This window comes from Orcinus orca, chromosome 2, assembly GCF_937001465.1.
Source record: "Orcinus orca chromosome 2, mOrcOrc1.1, whole genome shotgun sequence".
Classification (NCBI taxonomy): domain Eukaryota; kingdom Metazoa; phylum Chordata; class Mammalia; order Artiodactyla; family Delphinidae; genus Orcinus; species Orcinus orca.
Window position 1 is genome coordinate 156,208,458 of NC_064560.1, and position 24,929 is coordinate 156,233,386.

Consider the following 24,929-nt stretch of genomic DNA (forward strand, 5'->3'; position numbering starts at 1 on the left):
CAAAGACCACATTTTAAACTCAACCTTACAGCCAAAGTTAGAAGGTAGGCAGTAGCCAAATCACATGGGGCTTAATATGCCATAGTAAGAAGCTTGAATTTTATTTTAAATAAAGTGGAAACCCACTGAAAAGGTTTAAGCAAACAGTGACATTATCTGATTTACATTTCTACTGTGGCTGTTGTGTGAAGGCCAGAGGAAGGCTAGGGAGGAGCTGTATGTGTAAAAGAAAGGAAACTAATAAGTAGCCAGGAGAGAAATGATAGTGGTCTGGACTAGAAGTAGACAGATTCAAGATCTACTCTGGAGCAGATCAAATTAGACTTGTCAATATTCTGGATACACGGAATAAGAAAAAAGGAAAAAGCTAGGATAACTCCTGGGTTTCTGGCTTTAGTGACAAATGGGTCATGATTTATAATAATGAAGTGATTCAGAATCGTACTAAGTTTGGGAAGGAAGGGTAGATTGACCCAATCATTCAACAAATCTTTATTAAGCTTCTACTATGTGAGGATACAGCAGAGTACAAAATTGTTTTGTTCTCACAGAGCTTACATCACTGGAGCAGGGGGCAGTTAGACAAATTCATATGTAAACCATAAGACGGTGATAAGTGCTATGGAAAACAATAAAGCAGGTTAAGTGGGAAAGGAAGTTACTATTTCAGTTGAATAGTCCAAAGAAAGAGTTCCTCTAATGTATGAGCAGAGGCCTAAAGGAATCAAAGGAAGGAGCCCTGAAGACTTCTAGAAGAAAAGAGTTCTGGCAGTCTGAATAAGACCGCAGTGGTCCTGAAGCAGGAGTGTTCTTGGTATGTTTGAGGACTGGCAAGGAGGCCAGGATGGTATTGCAGAGTGGGTAAGGGAAAAGCAATAGGAGATCAATGGAGGAACAGACAATACAGAACTTTGGATAAGGACTTTGGCTTTTTTTACTTTGGGTAAAACAGAAAACCCCTGGAAGATGTGAACAGAGGAATGGAGGAGTGGTGTTACTCTGGCTGCAATATGGGAATTACACTATAAAGGAGAAAGGGTGGAAGCAGGAACTCAAGAGGCAATAATCCTCTGGTGGACCAACCCAGGAGGGAGTGAAAGGGTAGGATTTAGGATAGGTTTTGAAGGGTGGATGGGATTTGTTGATGGGATTATATATGGTGGCATTAAGAGAGGAGTCAAGGAAGACTGGAAGGTTTTTTGGCCTGTGCCAGAGAGTGAGGTTACCATTTACTGGGCTGGAATGAGCATGAGAGGAACAGATTTATGATGGATAATCATGAATTCAGTATGCCATATTAAGATGGAGATTCTCATTTCAAATTTAAATACAGACAGAGTATGCAGCTGTTTTCTTGATTTCACAAAGGCCTGGATTGGAGATACAAGTCTGGCAGTCTTCAGCATATAGACAATATTTAAATTATGGGAATGAATCTAAGAAAAAGTATATAGAGAAGAGGGTCCAGAACTGAACCCATGATAAACTCCATCAGTTAGACATTTCCATCTCATACCTAGTATTCTTATAATAAAACTGTATTAATTTTTAAAGCTATTACTTATTACATCATCAGTTTCTAAAGTCATCAAGTACATCAATGAGACACAGTGATGAATTAAAAGATTGTATCATACAAATCTCCTCAAAAGAAAAAGAAATGAACTCCATTCATGATGAGAGGACTGTCAGCAACTCAAAAAACACTTCCAAATACAGCCGTTATATAATCCAGGGGTTAAGTGCATAGCATATGGGTTCAGGCTGCCTGGAATTTAATTCTGGTCCCCACACTTATTATCTGTGTGACCCAGGGCAAGGTACTGTGCAGTTTCTTTAGCAGTATGTTACAGAAAATAACTTACCGGGTTGTTGTACATGAATTAATACCTGAACTTTTGCACTGAAAAAATTAGCTGGCTTTCTATCATTGACACTAAGTTATTGAAACAGAAGTTGGGCCTGAGAGACCTTGCAGCTAATCACACTAATTTTTCAATTATCTTAACCAAGGACTTGCAGGTCTCTTGTTTAAATTTCAAAACAAGGCCAAAACGCGTTCTTGAATTCTCTTAACTAAGGGCTTGCAGCTCCCAATCTGGATTTTAAAACAAAGCCAAAACACACAGCCAAACTCCTTAGCATCTAAAACAATCTTTGGAAAAGGGAGGAACTAGCTAGCCTAGTTCACACATTAGAGTAAGCATGTCTGATAAGATCCACCTGTGACACAGGCTACCAGGGCCCGAATCCCTCTTAACCAGTTATTCTATTCTCCTTTGGTCTCTCCTCTAGAGAATGAACGTGCTTTCGAAAACAAAGGTTAAACCCAGCATTTGAATTGGAGTGGAACAAAGTACCGAGAATCCAACTCTATAGCAGTAATAGGAGAAGACCTCTCCACAACCACCATCTATCCCTCTTCTCTAGTACCCAAGAGCACCGTGAGGTCAGACTCCTCTCGAGTGGGTTAGGGGGAAACGGCGATCTTCTCTCTTCTGGCCTCCAACCCCGACTCTCTCCTGGGAGCAAAGCGCCGGCGCAAAACAGTTACCCTCCCTACCTCCCCCTCCTCTCGCTGGGCTCCGGGGCCCAAACTCAGGCTCCGGGGCCCAAACTCAGGCCCCAGGCTCCAGCCTCCGAGCCGGTGGAGACACCCGGGTTAGAAACCATAGGGCCGTGGCGGCTGCCGTACCTTTCACGGTCGCGGCCGTCGAAGTACACAAAATCGCCGCTCTGGACGCACTTGGCGCAAGTCAGCCGCCGGCGGGTGGTGTTGCACAGTGGGCACCGCTCGACTGCCACGTACAGCCCCTCCGCATCGTCCACGGAGTCTACGAGGTCCCGGGCGACGGGCTGGGGCCCGCAGCCAGGAGCCTCCGGCGCCCGGGATCCCTTCCCACTGGGAGACGCCATGATGGCCTGAGAGCAGAGTCAGTCACGTGGGATTTTGTTTTCAACCAGGTGCATCCTGGGCGAGGGGGAGGAGGGGCCTGGGAGGGGCCTGGGGAGGGGCCGGAAGCGCGGCGGGAGTCCCGCGAGACCCTCGCCCGGCCTCACCCGGCCCTCGGCCGCCGAGGGCCGAAGGGGCAGTGGCTTTTTCTCACTGCTCGCGGGCGGCCGCTTCTGAAGCAGGAATTATGTTTAGAGGGGCGAGTCAGCCCAGCAGAATGTCATCAGCGCTCAATCACGCCCAGGCTACACGTTAACGCCTCCAGCTCGTGCAAGAAATAGTAATACGATGCCCTAAGGATTCTGGGAAAACAGACTGGGAACACAATGAGGGAATTTCTGTCATTCCCTCTGGATGCTTTTAAATTTGGCTAAAACAACCGCAGAGTTGGGTGAGGGAACTGGGTCTTGGAACGAGGTTGAATTTTGGCCCACCCGCCTTCTTAATAGCTGTGTAATTCGGGGCAAATTCCTCACCTCTCTCAGCCTGTGTTCTTAACTGTTAAATGGAGAGAATTTCGGTACCCACCTAAGGATTAATAAGTAAATTCGTTTAATAGTAATCTGATAAGTACTTTACCAATAATAGCTAACCAGTGGAAACAACTGTACTGAACGTGTAAATCAAAGTTGTATCTTTCTGAAAAATAAATTTTAATGTCCAGCATTCCACCCCTTCTCTGGGCCATATCTTAAAGAATTTGAACTATGTAGAATTTAACATGGTTAGATGACTCCAAATTTCTTTCTGTGGGGATAAATAGGGTGGGTTGGAGGATTATATCAGAGTAACTAGTGTTTGAATATGCCTGTAAACTACAGAAGAAAAAAAAATAGGCTCATAGGTCAAATAATCAAGACCACTGATTCTCAAGGATTATTTTGGCAGGCTGTAAATTAATGACTGCCCTAAATTCTCTCTCCAGCTAGGGCTTCTCTCCCAAGTTCCATACCCCCAAATTCATAACTGCCTACACTAGGCTTAAAGTAATGTACAGTGACCACCAACAAACTCAGCAATTGGGAAACTGAAATTAAAACTGAACTCTCAGGAATTTCCTGGCAGTCCAGTGGTTAGGACTCCAAGCTCTCCCTTCTGAGGGCCACAGTTCGATCCCTAGTCGGGGAACTAAAATCCCACAAGCCTGCACGGTGCCGCCAAAACAAAAATAAAACAAAAAAACCCTGAACTCTCCCTCCCCACAAATGTCTCCTCATCTTAGTGAAAGACAATCACTGCCCACTTGGGAACAAGGGCCATGACTCCTGTTAGCCCATCCCTCCCTGTTAATCTCCACCTCTCCATCAAATGCGGCTGATTCCACAACCTAATTAGGTCTTGAAGCTGAGCTCTTTGCTCCAGCCTCTTAGTCTTATCTGGTCTATTTTAATACAATTACATAGGATTATAAAAGTACCTCCAAAAAGCCCAAAATCCCTAAACTGTTTTCAAAGAAGACCTTATGCTAAACCTGAATGGTTCCTGAAAGTTTAAGATTTATTTTTAAGGGAGAGAAATAATTTTCTCTGACCATTTCAAACAAAAAGATGTTTATTTAATTTTTCTTAAGTTTTCAGACTTCCATGTTTCATTTGTCTTCTGACAGGATCCTTCACAGGCCCGTACCCAATGGCCCGGATCATCTACTCAATATTTAAAAAGGCAAAAAATAGACAATTTTCTGTGCTGTTTTATGCAGTTATTTGAAATTTCTATATATTGCTATGTATTTTTAGAGAACACATGTTAATGTACTACATCTTTAACAAGAGCAAAGCATTAAATTTTAATGATGTTACAGTATCATTCTAGCAAGGCCCTAAATCTTTCAAATTCTGAAGTTTACTTTTTCCATTTTAAAAATAACATACACGAGTCATTTTGAAAAAAAGTTTCTTCATTTCTTAGGCATGGTTACTCATACAGAATCACACTTTAATAACTGAAGTCAAAATGTGCATCGAATATCTATAATCCAGCAGTTTCTGTGCTGGGCTTTTGCACATATTCAAACCAACATACTGTGAGATGTTGAATGATATACTCAGGTTTTTTTAAAACCCTTTAGAATAGGATAGATGTTTTCAAATGCTTCATAGATCTCAGAACGTTCTTTGGCACCTATAAAGAAATCCAAGTTTACATAATCATTAAAAACAATACTAAAATTTTCTTAAGACTAAAACTTCATTGTCATCTCCAGTTACTTTTAATACAATAACATCTCTTTAGGTGTACCTGAGAAGTGACATTTATTCCTGGTAAAGACAAAAGAATTTGGTGACCACAGCTACACTCCCACAAACACATACCCTAGAGCAGAGTTCTCCAGTATCAGTATGTCTTTGACCTCCTAGGGCATAGTATGAAATATGAAATGTTATCTCTCAGTGTGTCATGAATGTGACCACAGAACATGACCTTCATCAGCACCTGTGGGCACTTAGCTACCAGCAAAAGGAACTTCCTTTGATCTACTCATGTCTAGTTAACATGCTGATTCCCTAATACTGACTGAGACAAACTATTCTAAAGTTTTAAATTTCAGTATATGGGAAGGGATTATTAGAGGGGAAAACGGTACCATTGTTACCCTTAAAGTTTCAAGAGCTCTTTAATTATAACTGCTCTAGGAGTTAAGATGGATGAAAACGTGAATTAGACAGTCCCCACCCTTGAAAGAGATTATCAGTCAGCCCTACTCATATCTCTCACCACCAACCACCACTACTAACTTTCCCCTTTCAAAGCTATGCAGACACATTATGCTAAGGGTTAAGGACTGGTGGTATTTATGTTTATGTGGAACTGTCAGCTAATCGGGAAACTATTATCTGATATTATTGGGCAGGAGGCAAGGAGATTAATGAAAATATAAAAACTGTTAGCATGAAGAAAAATGGAGGTAGTTTAAGTTGGTAAAGACTCGTTCTTGAGAACTATAAACAAGGAGGAAGGCTCAGTGAGAGAGCAGGAATAACCTTGAGAAGTGGTTATCTGGTTGAAGGATGGGACTAGTGAGAGGGAATTACCGAAATGAGGATCACCAGATTTGAGAAGCAGGTAGAAATCAGGATTCAGAATCCAGGATGAGCTATAATAATTTAAAAAATGGAAAATAGCAAGTGTTGGCAAAGAGACTGAGAAATTGGAACACTCATACATTGCTAGTGGGAACTTAAAATGGTTCAGCCACTATGGAAAACAGTTTGGCAATTCCTCAAAAATGTAAAAATAAGAATTACCATGTGACCCAGCAATTTCACTCCTGGGTATCTGGGTATATACCCCCTCAGATTGAAAACAAGTACTCAAACAAATAACGGGCATGTAGCTGCATATTCATTGCCGCACTATTCATAATAGCCCCAAAGTGGAAACAACCCAGTGTCTACCAACAGATGAATGTACAAACAAATTGTGGTAGATACATACAATGTAATATTATACTGCCATAAAAAGGAATCAAGCACTGATACATACTGCAATTGGATGAACCTCAAAAACATTATGCTAAGTGAAAGAAGCCGGACATGAAAGGTCACATATTGCATGATTCCATTTATATGAAGCCTCCAGAATAGGTAAATTCACAGAGACAGAAGGAAGACTGGTGATTGCCAGGGGCTAGGGTGAGGGACGAATGGGGAAAAACTGCCTAATGATATGGGACTTTATTTTGGAGTAATGGAAACGTTTTGGCACTAGATGCGGTGGTTGCACAACATTCTGAATGAACTAAATGCCCCTCAATTGTTCATTTTAAAATGGTTAAATTCGTACTATTTGAATTTCACCTCAATAAATTTAAAAAAATTTAAGAATCAAAAATGAAGTACTTATAAGCCTAAAACCGGGGGGTGGGATAGATAAGGGCAACAAGTTACTTATCCATTGCCAAAGAATTTACTCTCTGAGTCTCCACCCTCAAAGATGTGGGGTGGGGAGGAAGGTGAATTATTGACATGCTTAACAGAAACTCTGTACCTCTGAGGTAGGAAAAATCCCTTAAGTCTCAGCAAATTTTAATTATAGCACTAAAATTTTAGTTTCTTAAGAGATTGGTTTTGTAGAAACCAAAAAGTGAGTTGGGGAAGCAGTTAAGTAAAACACTACTATAAAAAGACTCTCTGCCTCTGGTTTGATGGACTTTTTCAGCTTCTGGATACATTTGAACAGAACAGCTTTAATTGGGAGTGGGAGACAGTGAAGTATAATAGGTATAGCAAACACACACACATTCACCCAATGCCCCCCTCCCCTAAACTAAGGTTCTTTTTATATTTAATTGAGTAACAGTATCTAGGTCCAGCATTTTGGGTAACCATGTACTTTGGGTTTTTTTCGTAACGCTTAAAAAAAAAAATCATACCTAAGAGCATTACATTTAAGCCCAAAAGAGTATAACATTCTGGCATCCCCTAGAGAGTAGAAAACACCCATCACCCAAGAGGGAATGGACATTGAGAGTGATCATTATTTTATATCATAGAAAAACAACTTTAGACACAAAAGGGCTTTAGGGAAATTATCTAGTACAATTTTTTTATTTCCTGTGTGGGAAAACAAGGCCTAAGAAGTTGAAGTTCCCCTGAATCATGAGTATCAGCTATGAGGGATGACCTCATGTATCCAGTGTTCCTTCCTTTACACCAAAAGTCATCAAATAAACATTGCCAGGAATTGTAAATCCCAATGAGGGGATTCGGTCAATTTAGTGAAATATCTCCTCACTGAAACATTGGCATAAAAATTTTGAGGAAACCTAAATTGTCCCCATAGTCCTATTAATAATCAATCTATAATCAAACATCCCAATTTGTAGCACCAGACTCTGATTATATATATGACCCTTGTCTCTTATGCAAAACCTACCAGTCCTTTCCTTCAAGTAACGATGAGCACCACTTTGGGGGATAAACGCCATTCCTAACTGCGGCAAATGAGGTAGAAATTCTGTGGCTGGTGCATTGGAGAAAGGACTGGCTTGAGATCAAACCATATGGGCTCAAATGCAAGGTCTACAACTAACTAGGTTTGAAATCACAGGCAGATTGTTTAACTTCTGAGTTTCCATTTCCTTACCTATAAATAAGGACAACAGCCTTCTCATAGGGTTACTATAAGGGTTACATGAGCAAGTTTTTGCAAAAAGTCCTTTGCAAACCATAACATTTAACAAGATTTAAGCCAATATTATTGTCTTAGAAGAATGTACTTCAGGATTAGGGATGCTGGGATGGCTGGCCCACGAACACATGGCTTATCATTTGGTTCTGTGAGAACCAGTATCATGTAATTTCTCTTCTTCACCAGGGCAGGATTTTTGCCAGATGAGGGGTATGTTATATTTGCTTTGGCATCCTCAGCACCCAAAACAGTAATATGTACCTGGTAGGCACCCAAAGTTTCTTAAATATCTATCACCTGTCGATAAGGTTTGTAAGCTCATCCCTACCCCTTAGCCAGCCCAAATATCACTTTCCAATACTACTTGGATTTTACAATACTATTCTTATACCAAGTCACAACTACACATCTTATTTTTCCAAGTGATAGCATACGCGTGTGCACAAAAATCTTACAAATTGCAAAAACCCCCAGCATTTAATCACTCAAGGTATACATTTTACAGTATATACTAAGTCACTATTAGTGGTGGATTCCCAGTAATGATTGACGGGGATATCCTGTTCTGTCTCTGGCCCACTCACTATTAAGTCTTGCCATTTTTATGCTGCCCTCTTGGTTCTTGGTTCATTTCCAAGAACCACTGACATCTAACTGATTGAGAGTGACCCTTGGTAACAAAGATCCAGCTTCTTCGTTCTTTATGCTGGAAGGAAATAAGTGTGTGAAGTACTTTTCTAAAGCCTCTTTAAATTTCATATTCCTATCATCTGGGCAAGGCATGAGAGCAAAATTTCACCTTTTTGAATGCTAGGGAAAAAAGAAGAAGAGTGGGAGGTAATAATAGCTAACGTTTACACCATGTTTACTGTACGCCAGGCCTTGTTCTTCTGCCTCCTCATAACACTTAGCAGGTAGCTTCTATGGGCACCCGACTTTTACGTATGTGGAAATCAAGGTGGAGAACAAACTCACCCAAGGTCAACACAGCCAATAAATGGTAAAGCTTGGATTCAAACTAGACAATTGGCTTCCAGAGCTCAGCCTCTTAGCCAACACACCTGCTGCCTCTCACCACCAAGAGAGTATTTATCATTCCTTAGCTGACAAGGAGGATTAGGAGGAAGGTGCCCAAAAGACCACACAGACGTTTTCACAGACATCGAAAGAGCTGGGGGACGGTGAGTATGAGAAGATGGTGGGCTCTGAAGCCAGGCATGTGCAGCACGTATAGCTGTTTGACATTGTTAAGGTTACTTGATCTCTCCGTTGTCCTCTTTTTTTTTTTTTTGCTGTACGCGGGTCTCTCACTGTTGTGGCCTCTCCCATTGCGGAGCACAGGCTCTGGACATGCAGGCTCAGCGGCCATGGCTCATGGGCCCAGCTGCTCAGCGGCATGTGGGATCTTCCCGGACCGGGGCACGAACCCGTGTCCCCTAGCATCGGCAGGCGGACTCTCAACCACTGCGCCACCAGGGAAGCCCTCCATTGTCCTCATTTTACAGGTGAGGAGACTGAGATATTAAGTACAGCCTCACAGAGTTAACCAGAACCCACATAAAAGCCCTTACTTATCATGGTGCCTGGCACGAGTGCCCAACATATCTTAACTCTATTACGTCTCATCTTAGAAGTGAAAGTTGACGTATTTGCTGTTCATTGTATATTGTTGCAGCAGATCCTAGCTATACTATTCATTTTACCATGGTTTGAGAAAAATCATTGGTCCTAAATGTCACATTAGCCATAGAAAAGCAGCACAGACCTGGAAAAGCAGTGTTAAGCTTGACCCAGGTCCCTTCACTGTTTGCTGTCTGGGACCATGACAAAGTAGGATAGTAGAGCCTCAGCTCACTTAACCATTCATTCAGATGTAGCCTTAGACATGGTGGCTGCAGCTTTGGCACCTCAAGGGAACAAGACAATTTTACAAGGATAAATTATTTTCAAAGACCCTGCAAGCGGCATGTGATACAAAAGTTTCAAATTGCCACCCATTTGTTTTATGTACATTGGTGTTCTACAGCTCCTACCTAGGGGAGAGCTGGGATCCACTATTTAATACAGTGAAATTCAAAGTGTGTTTGTAATTTCAATACTCTAACACTTTCTAGGCAAAAGTTACTCACCCTTGTTGGGACCTTGATTTTAAAACAGCTCTGCAGAGTCTTGCCATGTTGGGCTAGACCATGGGAGCCTCTAGGACTCCACTGGATGCTCTACACGACCATCCCCAGCTGAAGTTCTAGAGTCAAGGCTAAAAGGAAGCCTCTTTGATCCCTTTCCCCAGGTGTACACCCAAAATTGGGTCCTTGAGTTTTTAACCCACTTGCAGGTGAAAAGAGTCTAGGCAACTAAGGTTAAGGAATAAGGAGCATTTGTCTCTAGGTTTGGAGCAAAAGCAACCTAAGCCATGTTGTTCTAGGTAAAGTACTTTAAGACAATATGGCATAAACAGGGGAAAAAAACTCAATAGATGGTAATTATCCATATTTTAGTAGTAAGACATTGGCTAGCTTTTACTTCACAATACGTATAAGCAGAAATTTGGATTTCAATCAATATATCTCTTTCCGCCTCTTCACAAAAGTGATGATCTATGTCTTACAAGAGTGAAGAAATTTAGCTTTGCCTGTTCTTTGGGCTGAACGCATTAACAAATTTTAAGAGAAGTATACTGTATGGTCTTCTGGACTGTGTGTTGACAATCCTTTACTTGTGTGATTTGAAACTTCTAGCAAATGTGCACATGAAAGTTTTTTTTTCCTTTTAATTTGGGGTAAGAAAGTTGGTCTGAATTAAGAATATTTAAAGAAACTTGTTCTGGTGTACCTGTAATAGGAACTTAGCCTGTACTTGGCAATTTGCACTTTTAATAAGACAGTTCATAATAATACATAGCACATAGATGAAAGCATCCTTCCAAAGGTCTTGAAGTTTATTCCCTTGAGTAGGGCCTATATTTGCCTCCAATATCTATTCTATTCCATTTACTTTGCAGACTTCTTCCACTTCCTTCAGAACGTATAGAGGGAAACTTTATGTCAGTCACTAGGAGGTCTTAATTATTCCAGACACTATATTGGTGGCATCTGAGGAATTGCAGCTTTGCTGTATTCAAAAGGCTCTTGAATTCCAAACAGGCTTTCCCCACTTTGAAGACACATTAGATTACTTTTTAGAGAAAAGAAAACTACAAAACTTACTGAGCTTACTGAGTTCTAAAAGAAGACTTAACAACAGATACTCCGTGTTTTTGGATGCTGAGTGATAGAAAGTTTCTCAAATTAATTCAGCTAATGCAGAAATCTCAATTGGTTTTAGATGGGGCAAGATGTTATAAAATTTTAAAGTTTATTTGGAAGAATAAATATTTGAGAGGAGCTAATAAAAGAGAAGTAAACTGGGGATATAAAGAGGGGAATAAAGAGGGGAAACTGGCCCTATCAGATATAGAGACCACTAGAATGAAAGCACATTTATAACCACAATATAGTATAAATATAATAGGATTATCATAGCATATTTCTGGAGCAAAGGCAGGACTGGAGAACAGACCCATATATAAAAATAAAGGTCAAAAGGAGTCATCACAAGTTAATAATGAGGAGAACATGTAGTTTTAAGATGTCTAGCTAGCTGTTTGGGGGTGGGGTATAATCAATGTGGCTCGTACCATATAAACTTGGTATTCATCCTGGTACAGGTGACTAAAATGTGGAAAAATTCAGACAAAATAAGGCAAAAATAGTAAACTTCAGTAGAATGGTATGGAAAAGAGTCTCCGGGAGAAGCAGAGGAAGATGGCCGAAGAGTAAGACGCAGAGATCACCTTCCTCCCCACAGATACATCAGAAATACATCTACACGTGGAACAACTCCTACAGAACACCTACTGAACGCTGGCAGAAGACCTCAGACCTCCCAAAAGGCAAGAAACCCCCCCCACGTACCTGGGTAGGGCAAAAGAAAAAAAAAAAGAGACAAAAGAATAGGGACGGGACCTGCACCTCAGGGAGGGAGCTATGAAGGAGGAAAGGTTTCCACACACTAGGAAGCCCCTTCGCGGGCGGAGACTGCGGGTGGCGGAGGGGGAAGCTTCAGAGCGGCGGCGGAGGAGAGCGCAGCCACAGGGGTGCGGAGGGCAAAGCGGGGAGATTCCCGCACAGAGGATCGGTGCCGACCGGCACTCACCAGCCCGAGAGGCTTGTCTGCTCACCCGCCGGGGAGGGCGGGGGCTGGGAGCTGAGGCTCGGGCTTCAGAGGTCGGATCCCAGGGAGAGGACTGAGGTTGTCGGCGTGAACACAGCCTGAAGGGGTTAGTGCGCCACGGCTAGCTGGGAGGGAGGCCGAGAAAAAGTCTGGAGCTGCCGAAGAGGCAAGAGACTTTTTCTTCCCTCTCTGTTTCCTGGTGCGCGAGGAGAGAGGATTAAGAGCGCTGTTTAAAGGAGCTCCAGCAACGGGCTCGAGCCGCAGCTATCAGCGCAGACCCCAGAGACAGGCCTCGGGACGCTAAGGCCGTTGCTGCCGCCACCAAGAAGGCTGTGTGCAAGCACAGGTCACTCTCCGCACCTCTCCTCCCAGGAGCCTGTGCAGCCCGCCACTGCCAGGGTCCCGTGATCCAGGGACCACTTCCCCGGGAAAAGCACAGCGCGCCTCAGGCTGGTGCAACGTCATGCCAGCCTCTGCCGCCGCAGGCTCGCCCTGCAGTCCATAACCCTCCCTCCCCGCTGGCCTGAGTGAGCCAGAGTCCCCGAAGCAGCTGCTCTTTTAACCCCTGTCCTCTCTGAGCGAAGAATAGACGCCCTCAGGCGACCTACACGCAGTCGCAGGGCCAAATCCAAAGCTGAACCCTGAGAGCTGTGCGAACAAAGAAAAGAAAGGGAAATCTCTCCCAGCAGCCTCAGGAGCAGCGGATTAAAGCTCCACAATTAATTTGATGTACCCTGCATCTGTGGAATACATGAATAGACGAGTCATCCCAAATTGAGGAGATGGACTTTGGGAGCAAGATAGATTATTTTTTCCCCTTTTCCTCTTTTTGTGAGTGTATATGTGTATGCTTCTGTGCAAGATTTTGTCTGTATAGCTTTGCTTTCACCATTTGTCGTAGGGTTCTGTCCGTCCGGTTTTTTTTTTTTTACTTAAAAATTTTTTTTCTTAATTATTTTTTATTTTAATAACTTTATCTCACTTGATTTTATTTTATCCTCTTTCTTTCTTTCCACTTTTTCTCCCTTTTATTCTGAGCCGTGTGGATGAAAGGCTCTTGGTGCTCCAGCCAGGCATCAGGGCTGTGCCTCTGAGGTGGGAGAGCCAACTTGAGGACACTGGTCCACAAGAGACATCCCAGCTCCACGTAATATCAAACGGCGAAAATCTCCCAGAGATCTCCATCTCAACACAAAGACCCAGCTCCACTCAACGACCAGCAAGCTACAGTGCTGCACACCCTATGCCAAACAACTAGCAAGACAAGAACACAACACAACCCATTAGCAGAGAGGCTGCCTAAAATCATAATAAGGCCACAGACACCCCAAAACACACCACCAGATATGGACCTGCCCACCAGAAAGACAAGATCCAGCCTCATCCACCAAAACACAGGCACTAGTCCCCTCCACCAGGAAGCCTACACAATCCACTGAACCAACCTTAGCCACTGGGGACAGACAACAAAATCAACGGGAACTACGAACCTGCAGCCTGCGAAAAGAAGACCCCAAACACAGTAAGATAAGCAAAATGAGAAGACAGAGAAACACACAGCAGATGAAGGAGCAAGGTAAAAACCCACCAGACCTAACAAATGATGAAGAAATAGGCAGTCTACCTGAAAAAGAATTCAGAATAATGATAGTAAAGATGATCCAAAATCTTGGAAATAGAGAAAATGCAAGAAACATTTAACAAGGACTTAGAAAAACTAAAGAGGAAACAAGCAATGATGAACAACACAATAAATGAAATTAAAAATACTCTAGAAGATATCAATAGCAGAATAACTGAGGCAGAAGAATGGATAAGTGACCTGGAAGATAAAATAGTGGAAATAACTACTGCAGAGAAGAATAAGGAAAAGAGTCTCAACCATTTACTTCAAGAATTTTAAAAACCTTCTTTATGTAAAAATAAGTCACCTGGAAAAAGTCACAAATAAAGTAGTTACTTTCGATATTATGGTGAACTCATACAAATCCTTAGTGAAAATAAAAACAAAAATAAACAAATGGGACCTAATTAAACTTAAAAGCTTCTGCACATCAAAGGAAACCATAAACAAAACGAAAAGACAACCCACAGAATGGGAGAAAATATTGCAAACAAAGCAACCGACAAGGGATTAATCTCCAAAATATACAAACAGCTCATGCAGCTCTATGTCAAAAAAAACAAACAACCCAATCAAAAAATGGGCAGAAGATCTAAACAGACATTTCTCCAAAGAAGACATACAGATGGCCAAAAGCACATAAAAAGCTGCTCAACATCACTAATTATCAGAGAAATGCAAATCAAAACTACAATGAAGTATCACCTCACACTGGTCAGAATGGCCATTATCAAAGTCTACAAACAATAAATGCTAGAGAGGGTGTGGAGACAAGGGAGCCCTCATACACTGTTGGTGGGAATGTAAATTGGTACAACCACTATGGAGAACAGTATGGAGGTTCCTTAAACTAAAAATAGAACTACCATATGACCCAGCAATCCCACTCCTGGGCATATATCCAGAGAAAACCAGAATTAAAAAAGATAATGTACCCCCCCCCCAGTGTTCACTACAGCACTATTTACAATAGCCAAGACACGGAAGCAACCTAAATGTCCATCGACAGAGGAATAGATAAAGATGATGTAGTACATAAATACAATGGAATATTACTCAGCCATAAAAAAGAATGAAATAATGCCATTTGAAGCAACATGGATGGACCCAGAGATTATCATACTAAGTGAAGTAAGTCAGACAGAAAAGGACAAATATCATATGATAACACTCATATGTAGAATCTAATTTTACAAAAATGATACAAATGAACTTATTTACAAAACAGAAACAGACTTACAGATATCAAAAACAAACTTATGGTTACCAAAGGGGAAACGTGGGTGGTAGGGATAAATCAGGAGCTTGGGATGAACATATGCACATTACTATACATAAGATAGATAACCAACAAGGACCTACGGTATAGCACAAGGAACTCTACTCAATATTCTGTGATATCCTATATGAGAAAAGAATCTGAAAAAGAATGAATATATGTATATGTATAACTGAATCACTTTGCTGTACACCTGAAACTAACACAACATTGTAAATCAACTATACTCCAATAAAATTTTTTAAAATTTAAAAATTAAAATAAAGAAATTTTTAAAAAACTAAGTAGACAAGAAAGGAGTAAGTTATGTACATACTATTTACAAAAGATAAAATGCTATTTACAGGATATGTTGAAAAGTGATCAATTTCTAGTTCTGAGTACCAGTGACGTTAAAGCAGCGAGATCACTTTCACTTATGTAGTTAAAGTTTTCTTTTGTACATTTTTGTTTTGAATGCTGATGAGGTTCGTAAAAGACACTTAAGAAACATTGCTGGTAGGAATGTAAATATGATATAGGAGAACTGTATATATATATACAGTTCTATGTATATATATATATAACCCTTTTTAAAACAATTTAGTAATTTGTACTAAGAACCTTAAAAATGGTCCAATCCTTAAACAAAAGTTCAATTTCTGAGCATTTACACTAATAAAATGATCCCACACATAAAAACAGCCGAAGTTTTGTGTCATTTATAAGCAGCAAAGAAAGAACATATAAACACCTCACAATGGGAGAATAAGTTTGATGGAATAACGTGTTAGAATGGAGGTCGGGAAACTTGGATCTGCTGGCCAAACCTAGTCTGCTGCCTGATTTTTGTATAGCCTGTAAGCTAAGACTGATTTTTATATTTTAAATGGTTGGGAAAAAACAGAAAAAGAAGAAGAGGAAGAAAATTACTTGATATACGTAAATTAAACGAATTACATTAAAATCACACCTCAGAGCCTTTTCCTTTATGTGATGTCTACGGCTACTTTCACAATAAAATGACAGGGTTCAGTTGTTGTGACAGAGACTCTACTGCCCACAAAACCTAAAACATTTAGTATTTAGCCCTTTGCAGAAAAAGATTTGTTGACCCTTCTGTTGGAACACTATTCAGCCGTCAAAAGTCTTCATTAAGAGTTTGTAACAATGAGTTAAGCTACATATGTTATAATGTTAAAAGGCAGGATGTAAAGATGTATATACATATCAAAGTGACATAAAAACATGGAAAAAAGTTATATTGTTTGACTATTGGGGCCAATGGGTGATGCTATCTTTCTTTCTACTTTTCATTTTTTTTCCAGGTATTCTAAAATACCAAGAATTGCTTTATAATAGTGCATAAAGCTATTTAAAAGGTAAAGCAAAGCACACACATAGCTATTGAATTTTATGAAAGTCAGAATCTTAGAACTTACCTGTCAACACAACTTTTCCAGATACAAAGATAAGCAACACAATTCGTGGTTTTACCATTCTGTAAATAAGGCCAGGAAACAGTTCAGGTTCATAACTGTTAAGATATAAAAGAAAAAGGTTAAAAATAGCACTATTCAACTACTTTCTCATAATATTTGAGACCCAGTGTGTACTGAAAAGCAGTTTTCAAAAGCTTTTTTACCAAAAACCTTTTGACCATCTTGATAAAAGCAGTCTTGAGTGTCCTAAGTAATTTCTGTGGCCGTCAAGAATAGAATTCATTTTTGGTCATAATATTTTTCCAAGTGAAAATCATTTCACTTGGAAATGAAATTAAAATTAGCTATAGATCAACATAATTTAGGACATCAGATCTAATGTTTTAAGATCTTGTTAGTTAAATATTCTCCATCTGTCAAAAAAAGTCTATCAATAAAAATACATAACACATTTTCCAAATTTTCCAAGTTCTACAATAATGAGCACATTTTGTATGTATTTATAAACTCCTAAAGTTAACATTTTTAGTGGATAGGACCTAAAAAAATTTCTAGACCACTGTAATTTGTCTTTGGACAGATGCCATATAAAGAAAGAAAACTAAACCATCCCAAGTTTTAAATATTCAGGATTTGTTCCTATACATAGTAACTCACTCATATTTACTATTAAATGTAAGCTGGTTTCTCTGAGGAACAAAGGATGATTGGGCTAAGAACTGCTTCCCCACACTCCACCAGAGAGAAGAGGAGAGATTCCTAGAAAGGCCTGAGAAGCTTAAAAAAGAAGTCAGTAGTTAAGAAGAAGTTGATGAAATAAAACTATTCTCAAAACAATGGCTAATGGAGATATAAGAAAATGAAGAAATCTGAGAAATGGAGCACTATATATAATACACGTGAATTTTTGCACTTAAAGGGTGAGTCCAGGTCACAAAGAAAAACTCCATTCCATTCTGCAATGAATAAGACCCATACCACAGCAGATGTGAAACTTCTTATTGGCACCAGCAAGATGTATCACAGTGGTGAGGCTACCTATCTGAAGTATGTGGAGGTCATTACGGGTGGACATGTCTTCCTGGGACATCACTCTATCTTACTGCAGAAAGCCTGTCAGGACTTCTACCCACAAACCACTTCTGGACACCAGGGACACAATGATAGTAGCTGGAGCCCTGGGAAACTTCTATGGGAACTACAAGGTTCGAGCCAAGAAAGTGAAGTCTGGGGCACAGAAGAAATGTTTCCATCTAATCTTCCAGCCAAATCTTATGACACTAAAGGGGAAAAGAGAAAATAAAAGTCTTTGGTATGTAAATACCTGTAAACTTCCCTAGACTGGGAAAGGAAACAGACGTCTAGGTCCAAGAAGCACAGAGACTTCCAAACAGGATCAACCCAAAGAGGACCACACCAAGACACACTGTAATTAAAATGGCAAGAATTGGGACTTCCCTGGTGGTCCAGTGGTTAAGAATCTGCCTTCCAGTGCAGGGGATGTGGGTTTAATCCCTGGCCAGGGAACTAAGATTCCACATGCCGTGGGGCAACTAAGCCCACGCACTGCAACTACAGAGCCCTTGTGCTGCAACTACTGTGCCCATGTGCTGCAACTACTGAGCCCATGCACTCTGGAGCCCGCATGCCAGAACTAGAGAGAAGCCCATGCACCATAACAAAAGATCCCGCATGCCGCAACGAAGATCCTGTGTGCTGCAACTAAGACCTGATGCAGCCAAATGAATAAATAAATAAATATTTTTTAAACTGGCAAAAATTAAAGATAAAGAGAGACTATTAAAAGCAGCAAGGGAAAAGCAACAAGTTACATACAAGGGAACTCCAATAAGCCTATCACAGCTGACTTTTCAGCAGAAACTCTGCAGGCCAGAAGGGAGTTGCACAATGTATTTTAAATGATTTAAGGGAAAAAGCTACAACCAAGAATACCCTACCCAGCAAGGCTGTCATTCAGATTTGATGGAGAGAGCAAAAGTTTTACAGACAAGCAAAAGCTAAGAGATCAGTACCAACAACCCAGCTTTACAAGAAATGTTAAAGGAACTGCTTTAAGTGAAAAAGAAAAGGCCACAACTAGAAATGTGAACATTATGAAAGGAAAAAGACCCTGGTAACATCTTTCCCATGTTCAGAAAAAGTTGGTTCCAAGAAATATAGACAGGAGGTGCAAGGCTGAGGATCTGGAAGATAAGATGAAGCATGAGTTGAGAGACTCTTAAAAATGAAGGTTTTACTATGAATCTATAAGTTATTCCAAGATTGAAGAAAGAAAAGGACACATAAAGAGGCAATATGTCTTGCATGGGGGACTTCCCGATGAACTCAGTGGGTACCTCATAGGCACTTAATAAGCCTATGCTGAAGAAAACTGAGGCAAAGGAAAAAAGAAAATATAATCAAGGGGAAAATAAATATTGCCTGAAAAGTATCATAAAAGCTAAATCTCAGAATGAACAAATTTTTTTGGAAAGTCAGGGGAAGAAAAAGGCAATTTTTAACTTCTGTCTAGGTCATGTCTCAAAGGAGAGCTAACAAATGTCAGCTCACAAATGCTAGAGAAAGCAGATCTATGTGATCCCTCTCTACTCTATTAAACAGAATGATTGCTCAAAGGCAAAGGGACGGAAAAGTAGAATGAAAGGACTTAGTTCAAGCTAGATCATGAAAATTTAAGAGCATCTGTGACTCGAAGGCAGTTCAAGTGCCCTGGCCCAAGTGTATATCCCAAGGGGTGGCGGCATTTGGTGTTTGTCAGTCACCCTCCATCACGGCTCTCTGAGGGCCTGAGCAGGCTGGGAGAAGCACCAAAGCAGCTGAGGGAGGAGGAGGCGCATTTGCTGTTGAGATGGAGACGTTACATGTGAAGAAGCCAGGCAGCCTAGAGATACTCCCAAAGGAATATGAATCCGTGAAAGAAAAAACAATAGTGGGGGCTACAGCTACACACAGAAAAAGAAAACCCTTGAACAAACTCAACAGGACAAAAACTAGACAGGATTGTCTTCCGAGAACGTGCTACGGCCATTCTTTTTTTCATCTTCTCTCCAGCCCTTTCTCCCCTCACCAGCTGTCAGCCCTTCCTACTTACCTCATCCATGTCATACCCCTTGCTCTTCTGGCCACTGCCACGACCCCCCAGCCAGATTTGTTTAGAAATCTATACATCAGGGGGTCTCAAGATGTGGGCCTCTGGACAGCAGCGCTGGCATCACCTGTGAGCTTGTTAGAACTGCAAATTCAAGCAGAATCTCTGCATACCACAGCCCAGGCAGGAATGTGTGTTGATAAGCTGTCCAGGTGATTACTATGCAATTTAGTTTTGAGAACCACTATTGCAGAAGATTGGACACGCATGGTAACCAGTGAGGACTTAGGTATAGCATCTTAACCTTTTCACTTATTGTAGTTTTTTAAAAAATTATATTTCTCTGAAAAATACATTATATAAGCAGCCCATAATAGAACTTTAATAACTTGGGAAACTCAAAGTTAAGTTATGCAACAATCATACCTACTGAACTGCTGATGGGATAGCACCAAACCTTCCAGCCTAATAGGAAATCTCACATCACAGCTTCCAACCATGTTCTGAATTTTAAAATCGAGGAATCTGGCAGGAAAGCCCAGCTTCTGCACCACACGAGCATACTTTCTTGCTGCAAGTCGAGACTGCTCTTCGCTGGGGAACAGCAAATGTAATTAAAGATGTCTTAATCACTACGACTGCTAACTAGCTGGGCTTTATTCACACACTTCCCTGATTGTATTTTTAGCATATGTACCATGCTTATCTTTCAGTGTATACTAGGAAGCTACAGACTTTGAGGAGAAGGACCTACCTCCCCTACTTTTGTCCCTAGCACCTAGAAAAGGGTATGGTACAATGTACAGTTGTTGAACTGAATCATAAACAGATTTTTGTCTTCATTTGCCATCTTTCACATATAAGGTAGTTTTTTCTTTTACTTGTTTTAAGTGTTATTAGATGAAATTAACTATTCCGCTGGTTCTCAGAAAGTGTCCTCAGGCCAGCAGCAGTATTACCACCTGAGAACTTGCTAGAAATGCAAAGTCCCAGGTCCCACATCAGACATGCAGACATTCTGGGGTTGGGGCCCAGCAATCTATGTCTTAACAAGCCTGTGATGCTCACTAAGGTTTTAGAATCATGCTTCTGGTCTAAAGGTGTGTACCATTTCGATGGGAACAGCAGTAACAAAAATAAGGACACATACATACATACAAAAAAAAATCAACATGAGGAAGTAAGTTATGTGCCAGCTGAGTGGCATAGATAGGATGCCAGCACTTGGAACTTTATGGGACAAATTATATACTTTAAAAAAAAACATGAAAATACCTCAAAATCTGCCCAATGTTGCTCAGGTTTTCTCACACAATTGTCATTCAACTCATACTCAATATGAGAAAGAAATAGATTCATCCAACTGTGTGGCTATGTGCTTCTAAATGTTTGTCCTACTCCACCCTTAAATCCATGGTAGAGAATGTGAAATCCTGAGATCTGGGGCTTTATTTTTCATCAGATACTTTTCAATGGTCACTACCAAAATAAAAACAGTGAGTAGCAGGGGTTGCCAAACAGGGGCAACACCTGGTGGGTGAATCCTATGAAGTCCACCCACTCTTATGGGTTATCCCCACCTTTAAGTTGAAAATCAGAAGTACGTTAAAGAAAAGCCAGATTGAACTTATTTGCCTGGACAAAAGGGAGCGAGCGGTAGAGTCTCTTTCCAATCTAGATCTGTCACAACACTGTGCCATTTTCACATCACCTCATTTCATGTTGATTCTCCTCATCCATTACCAACTCCTGAAAAGTCCCTAGCAAGGCCGTGTCCCCAAGACAGCAGTGAAATAAGTGGTTTCCATTTTGAAAAATCACATTTTGCCTAAATGACCCATTACATCTCCCATAGTGCTAATATTTATAAGGTCAAACTTCAAGAATTTGCATAGGCTTATAGTTTCTTGTATCACACAGAAATTCCCATTCAAACAACTAACAGTTAAAATCTACATACATTTTCTTGTACAAATATTAGAAAAGAGGTTAAGAACCTTGAAATTTCACCACCAGTGGTAATTACCACTGATAAATTTGGCTCCTCTGCACTTTTCTGTGCAAAGGCAGGTATCCTGCACTATGCAAACTCTGATTATTGCAACTAAAGAGAATACGTTTGGTTAAATTTTTGGAGATAATTCTGATATCTCTTATACTAACCAAACTTTGACAACTCTCTATCCAAAATTCAACAACCAGATAGATTTGGATAACAAATATCTCTTATAATCTGAACTCACCATCCAAGTTTTCACTATCAGATTTTGGGAACCAAATAAATTCAGATAGGAAACAAAAACTCATGAATTAGGAAAAAAACACTCATGAATCTGTGTGTTCTCCCCTCCCACAACTTATCCTTCCAACTCAATATACTATACATGGCTAAATAATTTTATTTTATGATTTATTCAAAACTGTATTGCTAGAAATTTGTTCCCTCTGCCCCTGTTTTAAACAATGCTGAAATGAACATCCTTGTAGTTATCTTGCAGAGTTGTCCAAAAATGACTTAAAAATGGAGATTTCTAGGTCAAAGGATACACAGATCAACAGAAGAGTAAGGCCACAAACTTACTCAGACACAGGTAAAGAACTTAACATGTAAAAACAGGTGGAGGAGAAATACAGCAAAATAGATTCTTCTATAAATGTACTGGGACACTGACTGGGCATTTGAAAAAAATGATCTTATATTGAAGTAAAATTCTAGACCTGCTCTGCCCAATATGGTGGCCACTAGCTACATGTGGCTATTTAAATTAAAATCAATTAAAATTAAATAAAAAGTTCAGTTCCTCTGTGGTATTAGCTTATTTCAAGTGCTCAAAAGTCACATATGACTAAAGACTACCACATTGGACAGCACAGATACAGAACATTTCCATCATCCAGAGAAAGTTCTAGATGAGTCAAAACATTAACCTCCTTTCTTCAATACAAAGCAGGACCTGAAAAAAACAGAAAAATATATGGAGGTCAATACTTATGTCATGTTGTGTGTGGAGAACGCCTTCCTAAGCATGAAGCCAAACACTGAAACCATAAAGAAAAAAGCTGGATAGACTAACCGTACACACACAAAATTAAATTGCATTAAAAAAACCCATAAAATACCACTAACATTAATATGGGAAAAATATTTGTGGTATAAAATGGTGAAAATACTTAAATACCAGAAGACAAATATCTCCATAGAATATTGGGCAAAAGATACAGTAGGTAGTTTATATGCTTATGAAAAGTTAGTCTCACTACTAAATCAAAAGAAATGTGATTAAAACAACTTTTTGCCAATCAATTTAGCAAATATAAAATACAATATTAACACCCACTGTTTACCAGAGAAAATGAACACTAGGTGCATCTCTTGAGCGAGGAGAAATTGGTACTATCTTTCAGGAGGATAACTTCCTACTCATCCTCCAACACTTAGAGGGAAGAGCAGCTCTCCCACTAGTTCTATGGTGAAAGGATCTACATCAGCACATGGCTACCTTTGCATGAGATCCAGGAAAGATGAGCCTGTAAGAGATTGCTTCCTGAGTGAATGCTCAAGCTAGTGGTCAAGAAATGTCTAATTTCCCTCCTGTAAAAAGTTCTATCCATTCTTCTGCCTGCAATGAGGAAAATACACAAGAACTTCTTTCCCAGGTTTATAACAGGCTTTACCACTACTATAGCCTTTTTTTTCTTTTAAAATATACCTTAGAAACAAGTTGTAATAGCCTAGTAAAGCCCCCTTCACTATGGGGGACTGTAAAGTGGGATATAAGTCCGTATTATGAGGCTGAATGTTTTTAACCCCAAATTTGGCATTTCATGAATTTAACTCCTTAGCAAAGTATTTTGCTTCTACGATGTGTTTTAGAACCTTAATGCCACCCTTCCTTGTTTTACATAGTGAATTATTTGTCTGGTAGTGCGGGAGGACGGCTTCTCTTACCTCCTGGCTCCTGTGCAGACCATTTTCCCAGAGCTAAATATCAGGGCTGTAGTCCTGGGCTCTCGGATCCTCATTATGACGGCGGCAAACCTCTACACACAGAAGCCAAAAGGACAATTAGCCTCTGCTAGGGGTTAACACTATTCCAGCTGACCAGCTGGGCTGGACATGAAAACAGTGTTGAATAAATTGAAATTTAATGGGAAAACTAAAACCTGTCTGGGTCTATTCTCCCATGTTAAGGTTAACAAAACGATCATGATTCTAAAATGTACATACTTAGAAAAAACAGGTAAGAATAATAATAGTAAAGCTAAAATTTAAGTACCTGTTATGTTTCAGACCCTATGCTAAGAGCTTTATAGGTTTTATCGCATTTAACCTCATGACAGGACTGAGCTGAATCCATTATAATTCCCATTTAGTGCACAGGGAAACGAAGTGGTTATTTAACTTCCAACATTATACAGGAAACAGTTAAGTTGAGATTTAAAACCACGACTATCAGACTCCATGCTTTTTGCTTTGATATACTTTTCTTTCAAAGACTCTTTGAGAAAAAAAAAAAGTATGGAGCATGTTCCAGCCTTGCCAAGACTCTAGAATGTACTAAAAAGCAGCCAAAATATAGAACAGAATACATATATTGATAGGCGTTCTGAAGATGAATGACAAAAAGTTGATTTGTCAAGCTCTTGCCCGCCATAGTCCTCAATGTGGTCCCCAGGCCGGCAGCACTGGTAAGTCCTCCAAGTGTTGCTGACGCAGGTGAGGGCTGAGAACCACCGGCCTGCCACATCGACTTCCCCCATTAAGCTGGGAAGGAAACGGGTGGGTACCATGCAAGACCAAAGTTCCATGGGTTAGAGCCACTCCACAGGACAACAGATCACTCCAAGGCCAGACTGGCAATTTCAGATATGAAGTGTTAACAGTAAAAGAACCCTGAGTCAGCACTACACAGAGCCGAGCAAGGACTATTAATGTTTTCTAGGTGTTCACTAAAAAGGTAGTGCTCTCACCTGGCATTCATTTTGTTAAATTCTTAAGGCAGCTTAAGTGCCAAGTCAGAATTTTTCTGGCTGTCAAGTCCAAGTTTGGACAGATTGTGTATACCAAACTGAGAGGAGAGCAGAGGATGGTAGAGAATAAAATATGCTTAAAATGTTGATTGCTCAATAGTGTGGTCCATCATAGCTACAGCCATAAAAATCCTAGCTCATCATTGCCTTTCTGTCCTCATCATAGCCGG

General features: G+C 40.4%; 2 protein-coding genes across 2 annotated transcripts in view; both read right to left on the reverse strand.

Moving 5' to 3' along the window:
• Positions 1-3,126, reverse strand: part of ATG14 (autophagy related 14) — a 39,619-nt gene extending 36,493 nt beyond the window's left edge. The window contains exon 1 of the mRNA XM_004279325.3: positions 2,696-3,126. Coding sequence (XP_004279373.1) covers positions 2,696-2,916 — 221 coding nt within the window. The 5' untranslated portion in view covers positions 2,917-3,126. The remainder of the gene's footprint in view (positions 1-2,695) is intronic.
• Positions 3,127-4,838: 1,712 nt separating this feature from the next.
• The window catches only part of TBPL2 (TATA-box binding protein like 2), a 37,306-nt gene continuing 17,215 nt past the window's right edge, over positions 4,839-24,929 (reverse strand). The window contains exons 5-8 of the mRNA XM_033404656.2: positions 23,678-23,769; positions 20,155-20,322; positions 16,620-16,714; positions 4,839-5,074 (exon numbers count right to left, since the gene is read on the reverse strand). Coding sequence (XP_033260547.2) covers positions 4,998-5,074; positions 16,620-16,714; positions 20,155-20,322; positions 23,678-23,769 — 432 coding nt within the window. The 3' untranslated portion in view covers positions 4,839-4,997. The remainder of the gene's footprint in view (positions 5,075-16,619; positions 16,715-20,154; positions 20,323-23,677; positions 23,770-24,929) is intronic.